The sequence below is a fragment of the Chionomys nivalis genome, chromosome 26, assembly GCF_950005125.1.
Source record: "Chionomys nivalis chromosome 26, mChiNiv1.1, whole genome shotgun sequence".
Classification (NCBI taxonomy): Eukaryota; Metazoa; Chordata; class Mammalia; order Rodentia; family Cricetidae; genus Chionomys; species Chionomys nivalis.
In genome coordinates, this window is record NC_080111.1 from 28,250,294 (window position 1) to 28,276,626 (window position 26,333).

The window sequence follows — 26,333 nt, forward strand, 5'->3', positions numbered from 1 at the left end:
CGGCTTCCATGACAGGATTTTCCCCTTCCTTTCTTTTTCAGATTTTATTTTGTTTTATTTTGGCGCGGGGGGAGGGGAGATTGGTGGGATCAGAAGGCATGATGTGAAAGACAAAAGAATAAATTTCAAAAAATCAAAGATCAAAATATTAGATGAATCCTATCAAATATTTAAATTACTCAGTAAGAATAAAAAAGCAAAATTAAAACATTAAATAATACTTTTTATTGAAATGTTTATAAGGCATATCTAGGAGAATATGACAAAATTATGGCACATAATTTGTTCAAACGATATTTTATAGGACACAGGCCATTAGCAAAAAATGAATACAACTTACAAGGAAAATTTGTACAAAGAAAATCATACAAGCCAATACAAAATTGCTAATGAAAGAAAAAGGCAAAAAGTATGATTAACAATAGAATATTAATTTGATGTAAATTGTTCATTATTATTTAAAATCTTTTGAAAGCATCATTACAAATCTAACCTACTCAAGAATGCTAAATTAATATTGTGACAAAGACTGGGAAAGGATAAAATTTAGATTTCTCAGAACACAGAAAGTCAAAGTTAGAATTGTTTAAACACAGGAAGAAGCAGGGAGTTGTCTGTTTTCTAGTAGCCTTGCTTCTGCCTCTGAGTGTTGCCCTGACCCTCTGGGGACAGCTGTTTATCCGCAACCTCATTAGTCAGACAGAAGGGGCCATAAAGAACACATGCCACTTCCTTGGTAGTCCTCAGAGGCCAGCACTCAACACAGGGACCAGTCACAAGGACACCATGCTCCAAGAGGTGTGAACAGCAGTCAGCAGCTCTGGAGTGGGGAAAGCAGGCGCAAAGGAACAACACGCACAGTTGTGAAGATCTTCCGAAGCAAATCCCTGTGAGAATGCTTCCTGCAAGTAGGCCATTGTACCTGCTTTTGTGAGTTACCTTAGCTCATCCAGCCACCAGGAGCAACCCTAAGCGACTGGGAAGTCTCCTGGTCTGCCTTCACTGTGGATCTGTGCTGGGGAAATAGGATGATTTGTAAAGTGAAAAGTCAGCCCAGCAATTCCTAGAATGCGTGTTGGGTTCAACAGAATCACTGTTTTAGCAACATAGGACTGGAACCCCGGGAAATTAAACACTTCACAATTCTGTTGCATCAAAAGTACGGGAGAACCTGTTAGCTCCTGTGACGTTCAGGACGGAATCACTACCCTTTTGTTTCAGGTAATTACAAAGATTGAATATATGCCAGGATTTGTCCTACTGCGTTCTGCGCCGTGCAGGGGTGAGCGACTGTAACACGGGGCTGAGGTGTGTCACACATGCGATATTGTTTTATCGTGAATTTACAAAGCAGTTTCTATTTTACTCTGCTTGCCCGTTTCGGAGCAGCACTTCATAGACTGACACAGTATAATCAGCTGCTTACAGTAGAGTTATGAATACATTTAGAGTAGCCATATTTTAAATGCCATGTGAAATACTTAAATTTTATAAATAAACCTCATTAGGAGAGGGAACACTATAGAATAATTACGAAATAGCTTAATGGCATAAAAATTGAAATGAAGACTTTTGTCATATTACATAAGAGATAAATAATAGAAAAAGTATGCATATATAGGATTTTTGAGACAGGGTCTCTTTATATAGCTCTGACTGCCCTGGAACTCACTATGTACATCAGGTTGAATATATTCGTGAATAAAAAATCATTTTCATAATTTGAATGTAAGTAGGAACATATTTTTATCATTATCAAATTAATTTTGAAAGTAAAATTCTTTAGTCAACTTGAAGTTACGCTAATTTATAAGAAAATAATCAGGTAGTTTAGCATGAACTCATCAGCCACCTTCTGTATTATACAAAATAATTATTTCTGATAAATAATCATAATTTTATTCATGCTCTGTGTTTTAAAATTTAAATCAAAATCTCATGTAGATTATCTGAGGTAAATTTCAGCATATTTTCTTTTTAAAAAGATGCTAATATGATTACATTTATATTAAAATGTGGTTTTAAATATTCCTAATAAAGGAGACATGAAATCTGAAGAAAGGCTAAGTAGCATGATACATGTTATGAGTTTTTTCCTTATAGGAAAAGTTATTTGACTGTCTTTACAAAGGATTAAGACAGATTATGTTTTCTACATTCCCATTTTCTCACTCATACTTCTCAAACCATACGTAAGTAAACAAAGTTTTGCTCCTCTTTAAAACCTCCACCCCTAAAAATTTAAAATTGTATTTCCTTTACTTTGTGTGTGTGTGAGAGAGAGAAATAAAGACAGAGGCAGCAAGAGGGAGACGAGAACACGGGTGTGCATGTCATGTCCGAGGACAGCTCGTAGGAGCAGTGCCGACCCCACATTCGTGGTGGGGGGCAGACACAGTCAGCCATCAGGCTCCCACCGAGACGCCTCACTAGGCCTGCTCTTTAAATACTCATCTCCTGCCACCTTCTCAGTTTTGTCAACCACAAGATTCAGTCTACTTCTGAAGCCAGAAAAATGCCTTTAGGGGAAATTCATAAAAAGAAAAATTACAGAAGTAGTAAATTAAGCAACCAAAAGTCAATAAACAGATATGCGTTGTGAGAGAGGCCTTTAAGCATTTAGAAATGTAATGACAGCATTACACTTATTCTAGAACTAAAATTATTTCATTGTTTGTAGCATTCCAGGAAAAAGTGTCATTTGAAATATATTTGTAGCCTTTATGTAATTTTATATTCCCCAAAGTCCTATGTATGTATAACAGCAGTGACTTTATATTATGGGCTACCTAACATACATAACAATGTAGTTAATCATCTAACTTTTAAAAATATTTCATTGTATTTTCACATTAAATTGTCTTAGAGTGAAGTTTAAGAAGTAAGCAAGGATTGAAAACACATTGCTACTTCCATTAGCTCATGACAGTATCGGTATATATGCATGATCGTATCTACTCAGACACAGTCTCCGTGGAGCTCTGGCTGTTCTGGAACTCACTCTAGACCAGGCTGACCCCTCCCTCACAGAGATCTGCCTGCGCTTCCCTCCTGAGTGCTGGGATTCAAGTTGTGCATCACCACACCCAGCTTGTAGGTATTTACTGTTAAAAAGCCATCAGTATACTGAATTCCTACTAAGAATTAATGATTATGATCAATATAATGAAAATGGGGTGTTCAATATTACAGTTCACCATTGAAGAGCAGTGGCTGATTTCCCAGACTAGCAGTGCAGGAATAGAAAAACACTGGAGGGAAAGACAGGTTCCACAAAAATAAGTCATTTTATTTTTGATGCTTGGATTCGGGTCAGTAGGTAACTTTGGAAATGGTACAATTTTAGGAAGAATACACATAATTACATCTCTTTTCTAACTTTGTACTATGATACATAAGGAACAAATGGAGAAAATGTGGTATATCCCAAAGTTTGAACAAAATGCAGTTCACACTTGGAAGACTAGTACTGAGAAATTTTATGAATAATCTATAAGCTTCTATGTCTCTGGAGTAGATTTATAATGAGCCACTTGTCCTGTTGTCGTGCATGCTCATAAAGTGCTTCCCAATGAATGGTAGTGAAAGCAGGAAGACTTCCCAGGAAGAGCAAAGGACATGGCCGCCGGATGGGAATGTCTGAAGAGCTGCAGGACCTCAGCAGTTCGTCCACACTGCCAGGATCCTCTCCCCGCACAGCCCTTCACTGCACAGGGAGGTGTCGCACTATTGTGGGTTCCCAGGCAATAATAAAACTAGGACTAACATATATCTATGCATCTTTTGATGCACACAACATACTCGAAAGACTGCCAATGGCTATACAAGAATGGAAACATCTCGCTTGATATCATGAATGCAGTGCATGGAGATGGGGCAGGGGTTGTATATCCTGAGGTCTCATAACGCAACGGCTTCTGCACGATGACTATCCGGCCATGACTGCTCCCCTGCCACCTACTCACCGTGGGGCCTCAGGCAAACTGAGCTTTTCTACCCTTCCGTTTCCCCATATGTAAAACAAAGATAACATAACCATTTCATAGATTTGTTGTAAATACTAAAGGGAACAAGACACATGTTCAGAACCATGCCACATTCCCTCAGTGAACACCAGTAAAACCCCACTCAGAAGACAGGCCAAAGACGCACAGACGTGCAATGTGCAAACTTGGCACTCACTGCAGTGAAGGACAGTGCTACAGTTCCTGGGGCTGGAACTCCACTCAAAACAACAGCTTGAGAACCAAGTCACTGAGTCTTCCCTGACTGACGCAGCTATGAAAACGACACTGCTCTGTAACACAAGAGGACAAAGCTCTCAGGAGCTGTGCATTAGCAGCGTCCACTCCATGCCTGCAGTGCACTTTAACTTCGATTTCAGGTTTGTCTTTAATGTGTGTGTGCTCACTTTCTCTCGCGGCTTCGTGTAATTGATGGCATCTTTCCAGTCCCATCTGATGAAAGTATACGATTGCTCCTGTGCACCCTACATACTATGATGGTGTGTCCCTCAATCATACATAATTATGCATTTCTGCTTCTTAAACTGGGTGATAATTAAAATCTTTAGCCTCAGGGAAAAAGTATACCCACTCAGTAATATTACAAGTTTCAGATTCTGCTGGTTTGCCAAGCATTCCAAATGTTCTATATGATCAACTATAAATATTTCTGCCTGATTGTGCAATATAGTTAAAATAATGATTCCGTTACGGTTGCACAAAAGAAAATATTCCTAGATTGGAACAATACATGTGGGCTACAAAATTTCATGTTGGCAAAATATGACACTTATAAAAATTAACTTGGAGAAAACCCTATCCCCCTTCAGCTGACACCTCGCTTCCAGGTTTCCTACTGCAGCAGACAGACAGTCCACGTACAGGGAGCGTGGAGGGGGTGCACATGACGGCATGAGCGGAGGTGGGAGCGGTGTCAGTGAGCACCCCTTCTCCTCACATCACTGTGACCCTCTCTGGGGACAGATGAGGAACTGTTCCTCCCAGGCCTTCTTCTAGAAACTGGCTCTTTTCCCAGCCCTTTTTAATTCTTTTTAGCTTCTGGCTTATGCATGGGAGGAGTAAAATCATCTTCCCCACAATTACAACCGAGGGTAAGACAAGCGCCAGGACGAAGTTTGGCGGTGTGTAAAAGCGGTAGTACTCTTCGGCAAAAGCGCGCTTCCATCCGTAGATTAACACGTGGAAAGTACTGATGAGCAGGGCGACGTAGCCGAGCGTAGACTTGAGGCAGAGGAAGGAAAGGAGATACATTACTCTCCACATAGCAACCTATGCAGATACACTGTTTATGTTTTAATCTTGGGACTGACCTGCTATCATCACTTAAATTAAGCAATTTAAGACAGTTTCATAAATTTCATAAGCACTTATCTGCAGTGCTCCAGTCTTGCACATATCAGACCACAGTGCACACACTGAATAGTCTCATTAGTCAGTCTAGTTAACACAAGTATTTCTATGCCATTAAAAATAAAAGCATATCATTAATATTGTGTAATGTTTTATTGAATGGCTATGTATAATCATGCCTTTGTGTAGATTACTCTGATCCCAAATTTATTCAACCATAAACCGTACCTTTTATATTTTGGTTTATGTTGTTTTATTTATTTAGGGCTGATTCTGCTGCTGGGCTCACTGATCAGCACGTCTAGCTTTTCTCTAGTGGTGAAGATGTGCATGGTGTCCAAATGCTTTGCAGCTGTCACAGTGGCGCATGGCTGCGACCTCAGCACGAGGGAGGACAAGGAGAGAGGATTGCAAATCCAATGCCAGCCTGATCTACATCGTGAGTCTGAGGCCAGCCTGGGCTAGACAGCGAAACTCTGCCACAAACAAATAAGCAAAATAGTGATGGGGGTTATCCACCACTATTGTGTATAAAACCACGACAATGTGTGTATAGGTACATACAGGTATGTGCACAAATATAATTAAATACCAAAAAGTGATCTTTTGAGAACACATATAATGGTCTTATATGGATACTAGTTGATAAGAAAATTTACTAAGACTAGTAGCAATTCAAGCATGTGGGTACTGACCACAATAAATTAGATGACTAAAAACAGCAGTTTATTCAGTCATCTTATAGGTTAAGAGATTACTTTCACTTCTCTAAGTGACTATGTTTAAGGTTACTTACTTTGACAACTAGTTTACAGCTCAGAAAACTAACAGCCCATCAGTATAGTGATGTAATATCTGAGTTCACTAGGAAAATGTCGGTCCCTAGAAGGCAAGATGCAACTCGTGGTCTAGCTTTGTGATGATGGGTGTCTGGCCAGAACTCCCATCAGAAAGCCTTCTCTTTTCTTTCAGGTGTGTAACTAGGGGTTGGGAAACTGCCCAGTCTCCTTTCTTCAAAGGGAGAAAATGAATTCGGACAAGGATTGTCCTTGATTTGAATAAGATTTTTGCATGACTGTGAAAAATGGGTGAGCTGGAAGGAAGTAGCAGAGAGCAGATATAAGAAAAATACATCTTGGCTCTTTCAAGGAATATATAAAAATATTCTTTAAAAATTTCCTCATGCTGAGCGATGGTTGCACACGCCTTTAATCCCAGCACTCAGGAGGCAGAGACAGGCAAATCTCTGTGAGTTCGAGGTCAGCCTGGTCTACAGAGAGAGATCCAGGACAGGCTCCATAGCTACTGAGAAACCTTGTTTCAAAAAACCTAAAAAAGAAAAAAAAATTTTCCTTAAGCAACCAAGCACTGGGGAGGTAGAGGCAGGTAGATCTCTCTGAGTTTCAGGTCAGCCTGGTCTACAGAGCAAGTTCCAAGACAGCCAATACCACATAGAGAAACCTTGTCATAACACCTCCCTGCTCCTCTGGAAAAAGAAAAAACAGACAAACATATCGCTAGGCAAGGAACAAAATAAAACAGTACGGTCAAATGACTCTACTATGTATATTGTATATATTGTGCTATACACCATTTGGATCAGAAAGTACAGATTGTGACCATATCACTAGAATCCAAATTTTATATATATTTAAAGTATGTATACAGATATTAATGGAGGCTAACATTTACCTTTTAAAGAACACAAGTGTTCTTTGATTTCTTGTGCATTGATTTAAGACTGACATAGTAAAACATTAACGAGACCCACAGATGCAGCTGGCTGTCACAACCCATTAGCAGCATTATCCAGTTTAACTGTGTTTGTGATCGCGTATGTGCATGTGAGTTCGTTTCACTAATAATAAACTGACTTTTCGGGACTGGAGAGATGGCTCAGAGGACCTCATTTGATTTTTAATACCCACAAGGTGGCTCACAACTGGTCCAAACCTTCATTCCAGTAGATCTGACATCTTCTGACCTTTGTGAACATGACATGCACATGTTACACAGGTAAACACGTGACCAAAACGCTCGTCGAGGTAAACCTTTTTTAAAAAATAAATCAAAGGAAATTGACTTTGAACATTAAATTTGACCTAAGCCCACTTCTCTCCTTTTATTCCATAACATAACAGACACTGCTCTGATGTCCTTCTGATGCCTTTCTGTTTCTAACCAGGATATATAGTCGGGCCTCCAGCCATGTGTGCTGCCTGAACTGGATGGGCAGCTATGACCTCAAAGGCACTCCTTTTAGATGGAGCAAATTTAACATTGAACTTAACAGTGAAATTCTATGCTGTCCGATGTGTTACCAAACAAAACCCCACATACCTGAATAAAACTGAATTCCCTCCAGTTTAAGGCGTTGCTCACTGAAGGGATTGAAGTGACTGCCAAGAGGGACAGTAAGCCCAGGCTCATGATGCCAAAGGAGATGTACATTTCAATTCTCCAAACCTCTTCCTCATTCCAGGCATTTTCAATATTTGCATGAACCTAGCAAGAAAAGAAATGTGAGTTTCCTTTACTTCACGGACTATTAGCGGATTCTACGCACGGCTTACTCTTGGCCTAAAAAGAACCAGGCCACTTCTGACCATGTTTAAGACTAATAGTGTTCATTCAGCATAAGGAACCATTGTGGAGAATTTGCTCTTGGTATTATCCCCATGTAGAAAAGGGGAGAGAGAGTTTTAAATCAAAACAGGACAAAGACCCCACCCCCACCTTTTCCAGGATGTAAAGAGGGGAACAAGCCTATGGCATCATGTCCAAACTGAGTCACTACTGCAGAGGCCCTGAGCCCAAGGCCATGGAACACCAACTGACTGGTTCTCAAGTGACAGAAAAGAAGTCTTTGTAGTCAGATGCCAGGATGCTTTTTCAGGTTCATATACATGTGGCTGATGTTTGGGGTATGTTCTACGACTTTTAACTAGGGAGTCTACACTACTTTCTTCTTCACCCAGTGTCGATGCCTCTTTCTTCTTAACCCTTCTCTCCTGGAAACCAAAATTGCTTCAGGATAAGGTTGTGTGAAGCTGAACTCGGTCCACTTGAACGACTCACTGACACACCTTCCCAACTCCCAACTTCTTCCATTTGCAGTATTTTTCTCCAAACCCTACCCGTATGTTGCTACTGCATATTAATCAAGTCTGACTTAACTGTGAATTTCTGGCAATTTGCACAGTAAATACTTCTAGTATTATCTGTTTACCTATAGAGAATATAATTAGGGCATAAGTTAAGATTTGGACTCTTTCCACTGAAGATTCGATTTAAGTGTGTATCTACTGGTGGAGAAAAAGCACATTCTTATTACCATCTCAACTCTGTCCAGTTTCAGTCAACAAGGCATAGTCATATTTAAAAAAAAGCTACTCCCACCATCATCACAAAAGAGCTCCTGAGCTTCTGTGTTGAAAAAGCTCTAGCCAAATTTCTGGCCACTGGGTGTGGTGGCTCATTCCTTTAATCCTCACACTCAAGAGGCAGAGGCATGCAGGTCTCCGTGAGTTCAAGACCAGCCTGGCTTACATGGCAAGTTCCAGGTCAGTGAGGGCTACATAGTGAGACCCTGTCTCAAACAAAACAACCCCTACAAAACATACTCCTCTCCAATACCGGGCCCAGCTATCCAGAAGAGCAGCATATGCTGATATATAGAAAGACCCTGTGTCAAAAAAACAAAAACAGTACTTCTGCTCCCTAAATATCCACCAGAGAAAAATGCCATTGTGAAGTACATATAAATTCACACTGTCTTAACTCAGATTTTACAGTTCCTAAGGTAGGCTGCTAGAGCCAGATGAGTAACAAGCATGTTCAGTACCTGCTGATAAGCCATGTTGAGAAACAAGTATCGTTCTGACCTTCTCATCGGCAAGCAGAGGCTGTAGGCCACATGGACAACAGCAAAGAAAAAGCCCAGCAGTCCCAGCTGCTTCCTGCACTGCAGCCAGGTATCCAACCACGGTGGGAATCTGCGGTACTTGGTGCCGTAGTAAAGCTGATACATAGCTGCCAGGAGGCCTGCCAGATACACCAGGGACAGCAAAGTAATGGCGACTATAGGCAAGGTTTTGTTCACAATCTCAATAGGAATCTTGTAAAAGTCACTCTGCTGGTTCCGGGCATATGGATGTATCACATCTCTGACAAAGGAATAAAGGAAGAAAAATGTGGCCAGGCTTATGGCTACGACCACTGGTCCCCTCCAGAGAGTAAACAGTCGCAGGGGTAAATTTTCAATCTCCTTGGCTGATGATAAGGATCCCAGGTCAACAGGAATAAAATTCAACTGACGGGCAAGTTCAATAACCTGTTGTCGAGCCTGGATGTTGTTGCTGCATATATAGACCTGTAAGAAAGCCCAAAAGGCTTGTTACTGCCGCTGTTTGTAGAAGTCGCAAACTGTCCTCTATCTGTGGTGCATTGTTTGATGACTGCTAACGATGCCAGAGAATGAAGATGAGAAAAGGGGATTATTACCTGTAAGTTATTAAACAGATAAATACTACCATAGGTATTGTTTTAAAACAGTATCTTAACAATAAATTAATCAAAAGTACCACATTATGGTTAGATATATTAGTATCTTAAAAGACAGACTTAGAACAGTGCCATAAAAGCACAAAAGTCTTTACCCCATGATGAAAAAGTGCAGAGAACCTAGCTGCAACCCAGAAGGTGCAAAGAGGTTCTCACGAGAGGGAGGTTGCTGGAGAAGGTCTGCTTTCTGGGGCACGTGGGTCAGCAGTAGCTGTAAAGAAAGGCATACCCCTCCCCAAAGAACTCTGTGGCCATCTCCTCCCAACCCAGCTTTCTAAGTGTGAGGCTGGATCTCCTTGCTTCTGTGGGCACCTTTTAGTTCTAGGAATGTAGAGATTCTGCCTCAGAGAGCGACGGAAAGCACTGCCCTTCACAGTGATCCAGCCAGCGTGCAGATGGGCACGGGCTCAAATTGTGTCGTGATGCCGGACTCCTTATAACATTTATCTTTAGGTTGAGAGGTCAATTCATTGAGTTTCTGTAAACAATTAATTCCAGGTACACTGTTTTATTGATGAGCATATAAAACTTTTTCCTTTTTTTTGATAATTCTTCACAAGTAAAATGATGATTCTGTCAGGCTACTGCCTTAAACATCATGAGTCTACATTTGTCTAAGAATAAACACATCATCTCTATAGGAGGAACTCTAATGATGTCACAGGTAGGGTGAGGAGGCCGTCATCTCTACAGGAACTCTAATGATGTCACAGGTAGGGTGAGGAGGCCATCATCTCTATAGAGAAACTCTAATGATGTCACAGGTAGGGTGAGGAGGCCGTCATCTCTATAGAGGAACTCTAATGATGTCACAGGTAGGGTGAGGAGGCCGTCATCTCTACAGGAACTCTAATGATGTCGTAGATAAGGTGAGGAGGCCGTCATCTCTACAGGAACTCTAATGATGTCACAGGTAGGGTGAGGAGGCTTTGAAACCCCTCTGATACTGTGATATAGTAAAAAATTCAACAGGTTTCTGTTGCTGCAAGTTCAGTGCTAGAGTGAGCTACTACTATGAACAGGAAGATCATCTCACTCAGAGCTAGAAAAATATTGATACAAAGCATCTGGTGTAGTTTGAGGAAAACAAGTTTCCAGATATACCCTGAAGACGTCTGTGCACAGGCTCTGAACAAGGCCATATGGAAGTGTTTGCCTGCTAAACCAGTTTACACGAAGGAGTCAATATGGAGCTCAGCTTTCAGGTTTTGACTCTCAGCTGACGGTAGCCAGTTTTATGAACTAATGATAAACTCGGTGCTGTTAAACAAATATGGATTTCCAAAATGGGAACTCTTTTATAGCAAGGAAATAAGAAAAACCTATTAGTTTATTGCAGGTGTAAAATAGTGGAACAAACCCTTTTTTCCTACATGGAGAAAAGTCTATAATATAAATAATAACATTATAATGACCCTTTTTCTTGTCCGAGAAAAGCCTATAAATGATAACATATTATAATAACTCTAGAGCTATAAGTGAAGCATTCAAAACTGATGACTGCTCGTCATCCAGCCATGATGAAGTACCAATTATCTGGCTCTTGTCATGATGGAGCTTGTAGCTCATTCTGAATTTGAATTTAATCACTGTTCCATGAGAGTTTTTCCCATTAAAAATTAAAATGATCATGAATATGAGCAAGGGATTATGTCAACTTTGTCTCTGAGCTCAGATTTGCCAATTTTACGGGATATGTTCCTTAAAAAGAAAGGAAAAACTGTTTCTAGAAGTGGGAGTATGGTCGACAATCAGGTCCCTGATCGGATCTCTGACACAGAGGGATGGGAACAGCATGTACTGCTTTAAATACTTGAGTCGGGTGTGGTGGCTTATGACTGTAAATCTCCGTCTTTGGCAAAGCACCACAAGGTGGAGGCCAGTGTCAACCAAAGTGTGAGACTGTCTCAAAAAACTGAAAGCAAGAAGGGGGGAGGGGGAGAGAGGTAGGGAGGGAGAGGGAGAAAGAGAGGGAGAGGGAGGGAATGAGAGAGAGAGAGACAGAGACAGACAGACAGACTTGAAGTGAGCGGTTAATGTAACGGCCAGTTTTGTCAACGTGCTTGAACCTGAAATCACTAAGGCCAGGCGAGGTGCACTTCCGGATGTGTCTGAGGGCATTTCCAGTGATGGTCAATCAGGGAGGAAAAGACTCACCCTGAAGGGTGGGTCAACCATCCCATGGGCTGAGGGCCAGGATGAATAAAAGCAGAAAGGAGGGAGCCAGAAGGCTGGTGGCGTCACCCTTTCTTTGCGTTCTGCTCTCTATTGCATGAACAGCTCTGCTCCATCATTCTTCCCCAGCATGATGGACTGAGCCCTCTGAAACTGTGAGCAAAGTAAATCTTTCTCACTTAAGTCCAGGCACTTATGTCATAGTAGTAGCAGGTATTCAATATGGAGTCCATGACCCTAACACGTAGAATAAAATGATCAAGCACTCACCAAATAAGAAATGGACTTGACAGTCTTTTAAAAAGTTCTGTTGTGCGTGTTTGTGCACATGAGAACAGGTGCCCTCAGAGGCCTGGAGTTGGAGCTACAGGGAGTTGTGAGCTACCCAGTGTTGGTGCTGAGACCCAAACTCCTGTCCTCTGCAAGAACAGTACCTTCTCTAAACTGCTGAGCCATCTCTCCAACCCCATAATTGTCTCTTGGAGTGAAAATGAAAAGGTCCTTTTCCCACAACCCTCAAATGCCTTTGAACTTGGTAATTCAAGGCCACACATACCTGGCGGCTGGCATCCTTGGGCCCTAACTGAAGAGCCCAAGCTGAGATGACATTAAATCCTTTGACAATCAGCGAGTCCGGGAAGAGTGAAGCCAGGTATTCGGCGTTGGACTCTGGGTACTGATTTACCCTCATATTGTTGCTGACGTCAATCAAGATTTTGCCCACAAGCAGGTGTCTCAGGTCCCACAAGGAGGTGTAATGTTCTCTATGGATGGCCACAAATATTATATTTGTTTTTGTTAATGCGTCTTCATGGTGGGTGACATCTACCACATGAGGAAAAAATTCAGACGCAAACTTAGGATTTCTGCTTCCTATGACCACGTGGTAGCCACACCTAATAAGCCGAATGGTGAGAGACTTGGCAAAATCCCCACTTCCTATCACGCCCACAGTGACCTTCCTGGCATCTTTGATACCATTTATGCCATTAGGCAAAAAAGTCTCCAGGCTCTTGGGGCTTCCCATCATAGAGATGGATTCCATGGTAGAAACGCTTCTAAGCTCTCCAGAAATGTCCTAGAAGAGAGAAAAGAAAATGTTCACCAATTAAGCCTACTGACAAACACTAAGACACCTCTAGACATTGTAATTATGCTCTGCATCTCTAAAGGCAAAATATTTTGACATGCTATAAAACCCAGAACACAGCAAGCACAATTTGGAAGCGAGAGATCTCTAAACAGAGAAATGAACACAGAGGTGATTAGTTAGGTGAGGCTTCACGAGTTCACACAGATAACCTGGGAACCTTAAGTGTGGATTCTCACTCAGCCAGTCTGGAGGAAGGTTCGTGAGTCTGCATTTCTAAAACACTGGTGTGGATGCTGCTGGGCTATGGACGCACCCATGTTTGCCAGAAACAGTTCTAGCGAGCAGGAGCTGAACAGACCAGGTCGCAAATCAGAAATGACACCAGAAGCAAAGGAAAGAACCTTGATACCAAAAGATAACTTAAAAAAAAAATCCATCAAACAAATTTCCATACTATACAACCAAAATGCACCGTCATTTGGGGGGTTGAGTCTATGAGCCATCTGGTATACCCGATTAACTACAACTTTTTAAAGGCAACTAAAATAAAAAAATCCACAGTAAAATTAATACCATTACTTGAACTATGCTGAAAAACAGGCACCAAAACCTATTGAAGAGACAGGCATAGTGGTACACGTCTTAACCCCAGCACTCAGGAGGCAGAGACAGATGAATCTATATGGGGCCAGCCTGGTCTATGTGGTGAGTTCCAAGGCCAACCAGGGCTATATAGTGAGACCCTGTCTTAAATAAGAAAAAAATAAGAAAAAGAAAAAAGAAAAGAGAAAAACCAAACAAAAACCTGCCAAAGGAATAATTAAATACTATAGACATCATATCATTTGCCCCACAAGCCTTAACAACACTTCCCTATGTAAAAGGGTTTAGTCGTGTTTATGGGTTCAGATACACAGTGTGTGTCTTCTCATTTTCTCTCCCAGCCACTGGCTCTGGAGACTACGATGCAGTTTCCCTCCCCGGGGGGGGGGGGTGGGGGGGGGGGCTGTCAGATTATTTTTTATTGACTGAAGTTTGTATTTGTAACAACTCGCTCACTCGCACGGGTCACATCTGTGTCAGATGTCTGCATCAGTGATGCACAGCCATGCATCAGGGTCGCTGATGGCTCGAAGGAAAAATGCTACTCCATCTGCCCTCACCGTGCCATCTCATTCACATTAACAGCAAATACAGATCACTGCAGAAGTTAATGGATTTTACAGGCCTGAATGGAATGTTTCGAAACGTGGACTTTTTTTCCAGTTTTCGTTTTTTACTAAATAAAATGTTTGGAGATAGGGAAATTCAACTCTCCTAGCAATAATAGATCATACCCAATGACCCTGAATAGATCCATAAACTAAATTTTAGAAGGACAACACTGATATTAATATTGCTTAATTCTTAAATAGTACAGGTTCCAGCTCTGCTTGATATTTTTACATGTTAATCAAATCCATACAACTGCCCTGATGAAGTAGGGGCTAGTATAATGCCTATTTGCAGATGGGACAGAAATAAATGCCATCAATTTGTCCAGCGTTGCCTGAGAACAAGGAAAGCCAGGATCAGAATGCCGAGGAAGGCATGTGCCATTGGCTGGGTGTTTCGGCTGCTGCCGCTAGCGGAGAACCGGCTGTGGGGACAGGGTGGAGCAGTTCATGGTCGCATCTGTGGCACTCTTTGGCTGTTTCTCTACTCTCCAGCATTACTTACTGATTTTAACGTCTAACCTAGGTGAGCGGGGAAAATTCCCCGTCTTTACATCTATTACACGTCTCCTTTCACGCCTTTTAAGTCAGGAATGGTGATTATACTCTCAGACCGTCCTAGGCAACCACGTACTGCAAAGCCATCCTCACATTCCCGGAATACCCAAGGAATCAGAAGTTAAAGGAACCATAGGCTGTGAAACCAGTACTCAGTCCATTTATAAATCAAGGGTGAAATTACCAACGTACTCCCCCCCTCCCCCCCATATACACATTACCTAAGGATGAAAGGTCTTACTAGATCCACTCGGAGAGCCAGGGATTCCCATCAACCCCAGCTATTCAGCATACACTACAGCAGCCCTCACGTAAGAACTGCAAAACCTTCCAAACTAATAATCATGATGTTAAGGCCCTTTCAAATTAAAAATAAAACACAAAGAAATTAATGACATATCTGCTGTTTTTAATACAAGTTCAGACCTCTCTAAATCAGGGTGTGAAGAAGTATATAAATACCTTAGAGCCTAAAAATGTCACCAGTGGCCTTTCATCACACCACAAGTTTTGTATCTATTAATGGGCAACCCTTGTGTTAACGTGTTTGGACCTTATTCGCATAGTGTTCCTAATGACAAGTTCTAACTGGACCCTAACAGTGCGGTGTGACTAGGAATAAAATTAACCTAATAAATAATGAAACTCTTTCCTTATAGGGTTAGGGGATATGTGTGTGTGCGTGTGTGTGTGTGTGTGTGTATGTGGGGGGTTAAATTTATTACCTACTGTGTGCATTTCACAGAGTATTCTCATGCATAATATTATTTTGTTAAATCCTCGGGTGGAGAGAGAACATATATTACCTCCATCTAAATGAAGCATAAGCTCAAAGAACTAAGCAATTTGCCAGCAAGAATTCAAATAGAAGTCTTCTAACCCCCCACGGGGCTCTTCATCCCAGCACTCTGTAGGCAGACAACAACAACAAATCTTCTAACTTCTGCTCATTCTGAGGCTGCAGAGTAAACCTATAGGGAAAGTAGCAATTGGTTTTCATCTCCAAAGGTCATCTGTATGTTTCTAAAAACAATAGTAACTTTAATTATCTTAGCTTGGGCTATCTCATAACAAATGATCTGAACTTTTTAACACCGTAAAATGAAACATGAATGTTCTCTAAGTAACGTCTGGCAAACTTCAGGTGAGGGGCCATGTGCCTTCTAGGGAATCTGTAACCACCTTGAAGATATGTCTTGCTTGTAGAGGGGGGCAAAAAGAAAGGGCCCAAGAGTGTGTTCCTATCCTTTCGGACCTTAGAGTAGGCCATCTGGCACAAGCAATGCATATATGTGGCGTTCAGACAGCAGGGCAGAAACTTCACTCATCTGTAATTCGTTCATCTAGTATTCTGGATCGTTTCCTTGGTGTCTCTGGAGTGAATACATGGGTTATTAACGACATCCCCTCATTCATCTGTAAGCTCCACAGCACACATCTCAGCCGACAAGGAGGGATGCAGTTACAGATTCAAGGCACATCTGCCCTGCAGTGACCCAACACAAATGTATCCGGGTCCCCCGTGTGCGCGGTACATAAGAGATAGAAAGCCAGGGAAGCCACAGTACGCACACTCAGAATCCAGGCTCATTAGGAGGAGACGGGATGTACCGATAATAAAAAGTATAATAAAAAATTCATCAGCTTAGAATAAAAAACTAAATTGTATAGTCAGAGCATACCCTAGACAGTCAGCATGTACTCGTTTCCTTACTTCAACACACACACACTCACGCTTTCTCTCCTCTCTCTCTGTTTTATTTGTTTTAAGACTTATTAATTGTTTATGTGTATGGCTGTTTTGTCTGTGTGTATGTCTGCATACCAAAAGAGGGCATGGACTACAGTTATAGCCAGTTGGAAGCTACCATGTGGGTGCCAGGAATTAAACCTGGGTACCTCTGGAAGAACAGGCAGTGCCGTTAATCACTGAACCATCTCTCCAGTTCCCCATGTTATATGTGTGAAAGATAATAAATTTGTAATTACAAATGACTCCCTAATTCACGTATAACTTCTGCATCATTTTGATGAGAGTGTCCCATAAATGCAATCTAGTTTAAAACTAGGCATGCCTCAAAGGGAATCTGGCTTTCTCAGCCTTACCTGCTATGACTCCTGAATACCAACAAAAATCCATAGAGAAAGCAAGGAGATTTTCAGTTATTCCACTTTAAGAAGCATCCTTCACGTTGTGGAGTGTATCTTTCCTACTTTTGTGTATCAAATGTTCTTTTTTCAGGAAAGGGTAATGCTAACAGCTGTCTGTCTGTTTTGGCAATCTTGTACAATCCCTTTCTCTATTCCTTATTTTATTGGTTTATAAAACTACCAAGCTTCCAAGGGCCATAATTTTCATAGCCAGTAGGAGGCTCCACGTAGGAACGCCCCAGTAGCTGTTAGGAGAAAATGCCTTTCCCCAGAGGGAAGGTACCCTGTACTCAGCCCCAGGCCACACCCTCAGTTATCTGCTTAGTCATCCTCAAAAGGCAGGAGCACATTCCAGTAATGGAATGTCAGATATCCCAAACCAATTTTCTCTAACTCGATGATGACTTTAACCATTGCAATTCAGCCTGTGCTAAGACAGTCCCTAAATTCTCTTGACATTTAAACAAACAAGAAGAACCCAACTTCTTACTCTTGGGCCATAACATATTTCTATGGGTATAAAAGCGGTTTTTTTTTTTTGTTGTTGTTGTTTGTTTGTTTGTTTGTTTTTTTCGAGACAGGGTTTCTCCGTAGCTTTTTGGTTCCTGTCCTGGAACTAGCTCTTGTAGATCAGGCTGGCCTCGAACTCACAGAGATCCGCCTGCCTCCGCCTCCCGAGTGCTGGGATTAAAGGCGTGCGCCACCACCGCCCGGCTTATAAAAGCGTTTTTGTTTCATTTAGGGATTTTGAACATTTTTAGAAATGGCCAGAAAACTCCAAAGTCAAGGCTATGGCTCCTCTTGAAGCAGGCGTGCGATTTCCCAATGCAGTGGTGTTCCAAAGCGGTTTCAAATTCCCACGGTCCAATATGTGTTCAATAACTTAGGTTCAATATGTATTCAATAACTAACTGGATGTAGACGTGATCTCATGACATTTCTAGATACTGAGCCACTCACACGAAGTTTTAAGTTCACCGAATTGCAATTCCTAGGACAGACGCTGGGCACAGCGGCACACATAGTAACCTTAGGACGTGGTGGGCGGAGTCAGCAAGATCAAGTGCCGGGCCTGGCAGGCAACTTTAAACCCCAAACTTAGAAGGCAGATGCAGGCTCATGAAACAGTTCAGTTAATCTGAGGAACATTTCCAACAAAAAAGGATTTCTGGTTAAATCTAATTCCATAAATTTAGTTAAGACATTTTTTTTTCTCAAAGGTTTTAGGTGTGAATGCGTGTGTGTGGGTACCTGTGGGGAGGTTCACGTGCATGTAGGTGCCTGTGCATGTGGAGGTTAAAGGTCAACGCTGGGTGACTATTTCAATCAACGTTCACTTTATTTTTTAAGATAGGGTCTCTCAGTTCCAACCTCCTGCCTCAGCCCCCCTAGTACTAGCAGTACCGGCTTTCTACGTAAGTGCTGGGTTGGCTCGCAGGTCCTCATCGAGCACGTGAGCATCTCAGCATCTCGTCAACCCTCAGATCCTCGTCAGTAAGTTAAAACATCTCCCTAATGCTTCCTCAACTATGAATGTCAGGTGTTCCTGGTGGGTGCTGTCGGGTTAGGAATCAGCACAACACCAAAGGTCCACGTACCGACTCACCCGGCCCCAAGCAGCCAACCAGGTGCTGACTTTGCAATGACATGAAACAGGCACTGGTTTTCTGGGTTTTCCAATCAATGAAATTGTGAATACTGAAGCATACACAGAACTTAAAAATACACCTTGACTGAGGTGTGATTTACACAAAGAATGGCTTCATTTTAATTTATACAAATTAATAGCTTTGGGTAAATGTATATTGTGTGCCCATTTTTATCAAAAGCTAGCATCACCCACTCTAATTACAAACTCCCTTTAAAAAGAAATCCTGCATCCCTCAAAGTCTGAAAAAGCCACTGACACGTCAATACACCCATCCATCCACCTATCCTCCTTCCCTCCCTCCCTCCCTCCATCTCTCTCTTATGTCTCAGCTCTGTTGTACAATGTGGGGGTCCCACTAGTGGGTAGGAAAGCAGAACTAATCCCAGAACTGCCTCTTCTCCCAAGGGTCTCAAGACAGTTGTTTTCAGTTCTCGCTCCACTGAGTGACTGGGGAGATTTAAAAGACCTTGTCATTTGTTATAACAATCCTGATGTTTACTTAATTGGCTGAGGGTTGAGCCTGGCGTCAGAAATTTTATAGGAGATCATTAGTTGTGAATAATAGGTTTCCAGGATCAAAAGCACCTCTAAAAGGTCAGGATTCAAGCTAATACTTCCTTTGCTGTTCAGAGACAGCCAGTTTGGCTGATTCTCATTTGTGTCTATTTTCATGTTGTTTCCAACAGTGAAAAATGGCCACCCAGAGAACAGCTGCCCTTAATAAGAAAAGGTGAAGACTATGCATGCAGCCGGTTCCCCTCCCCTACTCAGAAGCCGCATCAGAAACCCCACTTGCTAATTTGTAATATCTTCCTTCACTTTCTGGGAAGAGCAATGCTATGCCTTAAAATGTGTCATCACACCACAAAGGACACTGAGTTCCTGTTTCATAACACTCCAAATCCCAAGTGTTCTGTTGATATTAACTCTTCCTATCCTCCCATGAGGAGGGAGCGCTTTTCCCTCGGATCTCCAGGCTCCATGGGCCCTTGTCTGAGTAAACCCAGTCATGAGTGGAGAGCCTGGCAACCTTCAGTGCACATGTGAGCACAGGGACAGTGATTCTGCTGAAGCAGATTCCGAGAGTGTCCAAGTCTGGGCGACTCTGGTTTCTGTCTTTCTTAAGCTCTCGGGTAATGGCCATGATGCTGGCCCAAGAGGCACTTCAGCTAAAAGAGTCTTGATCTTCCCTAAATTTTTATTTAATTTTCTTGAAGGTAATATAGATAAAGTACTTGATAAAATTATTCCATTTATAGCAAGTTTTAATTTTGTGCTGTTGAGGTAAATGGATTGGTGTAGACTTCTGGATCCATCTTGATTCTCAGTCTGTCTGTATTATATTTGTTAAATGAGAAGCAATTGTACTTGGTTCCTATGATCTTTCCCAAATGTTAAACTTCTCTCTTTGTAAGTCTTGAAGCAACATAAAATGTTACATCATTACCTTATATTTAATACCAACTATAGGAGTTCCAGTTCAAAGAATTTCAAGTAGCATGCAGGCTCCTTGAGATCTCAAGTTTCATATGGGTATTTAATGTGGCCTACGTATTTAATACTTAAGGGAGTATTAACACAGTAAGGCAACGCAATAACAGTAAGCTCAAAGCCCTTGTGGTAGTTTGAATAATAGGCTCATATCAGTGTGACCTTGTTGGAGGAAGTGTGTATGTGGGGGTGGTGGAGTCGGGGTGGGGTGGGGTGGGTGAGGTTTCAAAAGCCCTTCCCAGACCCAGTCTCTCTCTGCCTAAAGAAGAAGGTACATAATTCTCAGGTAATTCTCCAATACCATGTCTGCCTGTGTGCTGTCATGTTAAAGATAACGTAAGAACGGACAAACCTCTAAAACTGTAAGCAAGCCCCCATGGTGTAGAAGGTCTTTCTGTCTTTGTGTTGCTTTCACTGGTTAATAAAGAAACTGCCCCTGGCCTGTTGATAGTGCAGAATTTAGGTTGGTTGGGAAGATGGAACTGAATTCTGGGAGGAAGAAAGCAGAGTCAGAGAGAGGCCATGGATCTGCCACCAGAGTAAGCCATTGCCACACACAGATTAATAGAAATGGGTTAAACTAAGATGTAAGAGTTAGCCAATAAGAAGTTAGAGCTAATGGGCCAAGCAGTGTTTTAATTACTACAGTTTCTGTGTGGTTATTTTGGGGCTAAGCTAGCCAGGCAGCTGGGATGAACAAGCGGGCCCTCCCTCCTACACCCCCAACTTTCTTTTGTAAGAGTCAGATTGGTCATGGTGTCTCTTCACAGCAATGGAACAGTGACTAAGACAGCCCCTAAGGATTCTCAGTTTAGGATTCCTTGACATTCCTCCAGCAAAATGGTAGCAGTTGTGCTAAGTTAATTTTGAAAAACAGGGCCTAATTTATTCTGCATGAAAATGTCTAGGACATTAATTATTATATGACTGAAATTCTGAAAAAGCTATCCTTAGATAGCTTGTGATTTTCACAATCTGATAATTGCTATCAAGAAAATGAAACCCTCCAGAAACATGATGGGGGTACTGTATTCTTCACAAGCTCATACCCGAGCCTCCTTAACTCATCCTGCAAACATCCCACCCCTTTAGGACGACAGGCAACTCCTAGCAACCTCTCCCTAACATCCCTGCTCTCCACTAACTTCTAGATTTCTGCTTTTCCTGGAGATGCTGTTCTTTGTCCAGAGTAGCTGCCAATCCTCTCAAGACCTCATTATCCCAGGAGATAAACCTTTCTGTGGTGCTGTTGTTTTGCTTTTGTTTTTGGAGACAGGGTTCCCTGTTGAGCGGTGGCTGTTCTGGAACTCGCTCTGTAGACCAGGCTGTCCTCAAACTCAAGACATCTGCCTGCCTCTGAGAGCGGGGATCAAAGGCGTGTGCTACAGTGGTCCTGCAGCAAAGGCATGCATCACCACCGCCTTGCACCGGCCTGCCTGGAGACCCTGCTCAGGGTCTCTTGTCTTTTTGAGCTACTCATAAAAGGCAATGAATCTCTGCCTCCACCTGTCACTCACTTTCCGATATTTCTCATATTTCAGACATTCCAGTGCCTTTCTAAGAACCTCAGCTTAAATGTTCACACTGTTATGTCTATTGTAAAATAACTTTTGTTAAAGACCTTGAATTCTATTTCATTCTCCATCTACTAGTTCCTGGCTCGAAATCCTGTCTAGACTTCACTGTGTATAATGAGTTATTTCCTTGAAAATATCCTCCACTCTTACTATCCACCATATACACTTGGTAAAAACTTACGATAAACCCAGCTACCCATTTTATCTGTATCTTCACTCAGCTTGGCACAGAATGCTAAAAAAAAACTCAACCAAGTTTATTGACCCTATCATACATTTTTTTTTTGGCTTTTTCGAGACAGGGTTTCTCTGTAGCTTTGGAGCCTGTCCTGGAACTAGCTCTTGCAGACCAGGCTGGTCTCGAACTCACAGAGATCCGCCTGCCTCTGCCTCCCGAGTGCTGGGATTAAAGGAGTGCGCTGCCACCACCCGGCCTACCATACACTCTTGATGGTCACCTTCACTCTTCAAAGGCCAGTCTACCCCACACCGCCCTGGAGACCATCCTTTTTGCCTAAGGGTATATAGGTATGGCCTTTCTCATGATATCTCAAACTTAATAGGTTCGAAGGTCAACTCTTTTCCTGCAATAGACCTGCTTCTGCTCCTCTCAACTCCTTCACCTCACTGAATTGGTCCCATTTCCCACCAGTTGTTAATCTTTATTCTTTGCTTTCCTTCATCTTTGATATAAACTCCCGTTCTCCAACATACGTCTTGGTCACAGGATTGCCCTGGCTGGTCTGGAACCTGCTATGCAGACCAGGCAGGCCTTGCCTCAGAGGTCGGCCTGCCACTGCTCAGAGTAAAGGCAGGCGCCGCCAAGCACAGTCCCCTTAAGATATTCTGTAAGCTTTCTCCACTGGCACTGGCACACCAACTAGTCCAGCTGTTTATCCTTTCTCACTGCAGATATGTATGACTCCCCCTCCCCCCTCCGCCCCATTCAAACTCCCGGGCTCAAGAGATCCTCCTGCCTCAGGATCTGGCACTCTAAGCACGCGTCACCAATGTACGCACTTTCTAAACGGTCAGCCTATCTTCATCTTTATCTCCACCCTTTACCCAACCATTCTCCACCCAAGAGCTAAGGTCATCTTAAGACATAAACTACCATAAATGCTTCTCTTCCTTAAAACATCAGTGGCTCCTTAAACTTAGAGACACAACCACCTTCCTGACTGTGTGACCTATGGCCCCAGATGTGACAGCCTCTGCCTGTGTGACCCTTATTTCCTACTACCCAGCACCAGAACCCTTTTCAGAAGTAGAGAAGACTGAATCACTTTTCCATACTGGGAACCTTCTCGTCACCAGAACGATTCACTCCAGCCCACCCCCATCCTCTTTTAACCCTTGTTAAGTTCCCAGGGAGTTAAACAATTATTTATTTTGCTTTTTTTTTTTTACCATTGGCTTACTACACACACACACACACAAACACACACACATCCATCCTGCCACCACATGGCCTGGCACATACTGACTACGTATGCAATAAATATTCTTGGTTACTAAATGCATTTTTGTAAACGCCAAGGCCAAAGAAAATGTAACAAGCCTCTAGGTCAGACCTCTCTTTTCTGGGAGTCAAGCTCTGTGAGCCCCATAGATTAAGGGATGTGTCTGTGTCAAGGCCATCAGTGTCTTGCCTACCTCAGAATCATGGGAATAAGCTGAGCAGGCAGTCACTGTACTTCCTGATATCAGCCTGCCCCTTTTCTCACAGGCCTCGCCTTTGCAGCTTTTGGTGTATCGTTATTCTCATTTTTCTATATCATTTATAAACATTTTAAAATTCTGCCTTCATCTGTGTTGTGTTCTAGTATTAAAACACAATTAGACTCATTCAGTAGAAGTACATTTTCCACGGTACCGGCACAATGAAAGTAATTTAGATGAAGCTTCTCATTTTCATCTTTCACAGTTAGCTAACCGAATCACTGCTGAAACTGTCTCCTTTCTCTCCCCCATCCGAAGGACTAGCTGGGAGGCAGAAACTGCAGCCGCCACCACTACCTCACTCACACCGTCTGGTAGCTGCTCAGATGTTGCTGAATACTCAGGATGCACATTTTCCCCTCCAAATAGGTTATCTTAAGTGTGAGGAGAAGTACAGTGCCAAAGAAAGAAAAATGATGAACTAAATAAAGAAATACTAAAGAGATCGAAGGGGTGGGGTGGTAGATTGGAGACAGAAGCTAGTAAGCAGTGGGGCAGTTACCTGGAACTAGAGGCTAATCAAGTCATGAGGGTGAGGTGGGACAGGAGTCTGAATCTATTTCACCTACAGTGATGGAGCGATAATTAAACGTGGCACAGAAAAAGTTTTTCTATCTAAAAAAAGAAAGAAAGAAAAAAAAAAAGAAAATTATCTGCCAGCATATAAAACTGGCACCAATCCTGTCCACGGGATAGTGGCGATAATAAATGAAAACCTCCGTCCACCCCCCCCCCAAAAAAAAATCTCTTTATCTACCTATGTTATTTTAAGAACAAGATTTTTAGGGCATAATTTTCAACAAGTTTCAGCCGAGGGTGAACACGGGACGCAGAGATAATTAAGGACACTAAAAGAACAGACCAATTACTTCTAACACAAAATGGCCTGAACACACCAGGATTACACTAGTGAGCAATAAGCAAAGCCACTGCTGGCATTATTTACCTGTTTGCCAAGCAGCGCTTCCTAACAGCGAAAAGCGCTGCATCAACCCAAAGTGACTGGTAAAAGTAACCTGCGGGTCCTTTCCCTTTCGGGCACATCCTACCTGGGACAAGGTCTCTCCTGGCCTCCTTTCTGCTGGGCCTGACCTGAGGACTACCCGGGGGCTCCGGGAGGACCGCGAGGGGAAGGGGGCGGAATGGGTGCCACGGGCGCCCTTCCGCACCCCTCCCACCTCCCACCTGGCCAGCTCGGCGCCCGCCGAGTCCCGGAGGAAGGATGCGGCTACACGGCGACCCCGGACGATCCGCGAGCCTCGGGCTGTCCCCCAGCCCGCTCACCTCCGCGCCCTCCTCTCCGGGCCTCGCAGCGCCGCGCCACGGCTCCCACGCGCCCAGGGCCGGCCGAGCTCCCGGGCCTACGGAGCGCTCCTCCTGCCCGCCGATCTCCCGCCCCCCAGCCGGACCGCGCCGGGGAGGAGGAGCAGGGGGAGGAGCGCAGAGGCGGGGGCGGGAGGGGGACGGTGACGCGCTGGGGGCGCGGGGCGCAGGGAGGGCCAGGGACCACCCCGGGCCGCCGTCCCCACGTCTGCGCGCGCTCTCGCCGAGACCCCCGTGCAAGCAGCCCTTGGTGAACCCAGCCCGCATTTACACCCCACTGCCTCCGAGACGCTCGCCACGCCGCTGGGGACTTGGCTTTGCAGAGTGCCCCCCCCTCCCTTCCCACCCCGTTTCTCCAGAGCTACTCTGTTCCATACAAACCTCGAAGAAACTGCGCTTTTTCTTCGGGCTCGATTGTGTCCTTGAAAGAGAATGATCAGAAATGCCCTTTCAGGAACCGCATTTTCAAACTCCCCGGGACAGGAGGCCGTTCGCAACGGTCGACTGCAGGGGTTAGACTGCAGACCCCGACCTTCACTGTCGCCCGGGCGAGCGGGCGAGCGAGCGAGCGAGACTCGTGGGGACTGGAAGGTTAAGCCGCGAGTCAGGAGACCTGCGTGCCTGCGGAGAGCTGCCGACCTCCAGACTCCGCAGTGGCCTTGGAGCATCCAGGGTTCGCTGAGCTGTGTAAGGGCACCTTGGGTTCTGGCTTTCTGTAATTTCCCCCTTTCTTTTGGATTACCAAGTAACTAGGTATCCTTTACCCTTTCGGTCAAAAGTGGAGATCTTTATTTTTTAATCAATTTATCAAAATTTCTCAAATTGGTGCTTTTTTCCCCCCAGACATTAGTAAATCTCATTTTAGCAAATTAGGTTTAAAAATTATCTTTCTTGGTGGTTTATTAACTAGGCAAAACAGAGCAAAACCAGAAGAGGGTCTTGGATCGATCCCGGGGCACTGCACTTTCCCCTTTGAAAGCCACACATAGATAAACCTCTGCAAGAGCCTTTTGGGAAACATCCTTTGTTTGATCCTTGTGGCAAGCATCTCTTCCCCACCCCCAAATAGGGTGAAGGTTTAAAGTCAGCGGTTAGCGAAGTGTCAGGGTCCACGTGGAGGCATTGACAGCTTATGTTTTGTGTCAGTGTTTATTTTTTCACTTCAACCACTGTCAAATAATGAAAACCTCAGGGTACTTCTAACACTTCCGGGGTACCAGTGGAGAAAACTGTTGTGACTTTCGCATTTGATGAGACGATGTAGCTTTTCTGTCACTTAAACAAAAGCATTATGTAATATCTAGCAAAGGTTATTACGAGTTTTTTCTAGCTAGCATAAACCATAAGTTATCATAGAAAACACAAGTACACTATACATTTAAAATATCTTTAAAAGGTATTTAGACATGGGCTCTGCTTATGTAAAAAATGAAGTAATAT

At 43.1% G+C, this 26,333-nt stretch overlaps 1 protein-coding gene across 3 annotated transcripts; it reads right to left on the reverse strand.

Annotated features, from left to right (window-relative positions):
* Nucleotides 1-248: 248 nt before the first annotated feature.
* Steap2 (STEAP2 metalloreductase) lies at nucleotides 249-25,450 on the reverse strand. Of its 3 annotated transcripts, none has more exons than XM_057758789.1 (5): nucleotides 25,275-25,450; nucleotides 12,670-13,191; nucleotides 9,220-9,747; nucleotides 7,716-7,880; nucleotides 249-5,246 (listed from the first exon to the last, which is right to left on the reverse strand). In XM_057758789.1, the coding sequence occupies exons 2-5, from the start codon at nucleotides 13,156-13,158 to the stop codon at nucleotides 4,959-4,961; spliced, it is 1,470 nt and encodes a 489-aa protein (XP_057614772.1). In that variant the 5' UTR covers nucleotides 13,159-13,191; nucleotides 25,275-25,450; the 3' UTR covers nucleotides 249-4,958. The 3 variants fall into 3 exon arrangements, with proteins under 3 accessions (XP_057614772.1, XP_057614773.1, XP_057614774.1); XM_057758790.1 differs by lacking the exon at nucleotides 25,275-25,450 and adding an exon at nucleotides 24,855-24,969; XM_057758791.1 differs by lacking the exon at nucleotides 25,275-25,450 and adding an exon at nucleotides 24,620-24,739.
* Nucleotides 25,451-26,333: the final 883 nt, after the last annotated feature.

Coding starts and splice junctions, on each gene's coding strand:
- Steap2 (XM_057758789.1), bottom strand. CDS start 13,158: ATGGAATCCATCTCTATGATGGGAAGCCCCAAGAGCCTGGAGACTTTT. Junction 9,748..12,669: donor CCAAGGATGCCAGCCGCCAG/GTATGTGTGGCC, acceptor GCTTTCTTACAG/GTCTATATATGCAGCAACAA. Junction 5,247..7,715: donor GGGAATTCAGTTTTATTCAG/GTATGTGGGGTT, acceptor CTCTGCCTCAAG/TCTACGCTCGGCTACGTCGC.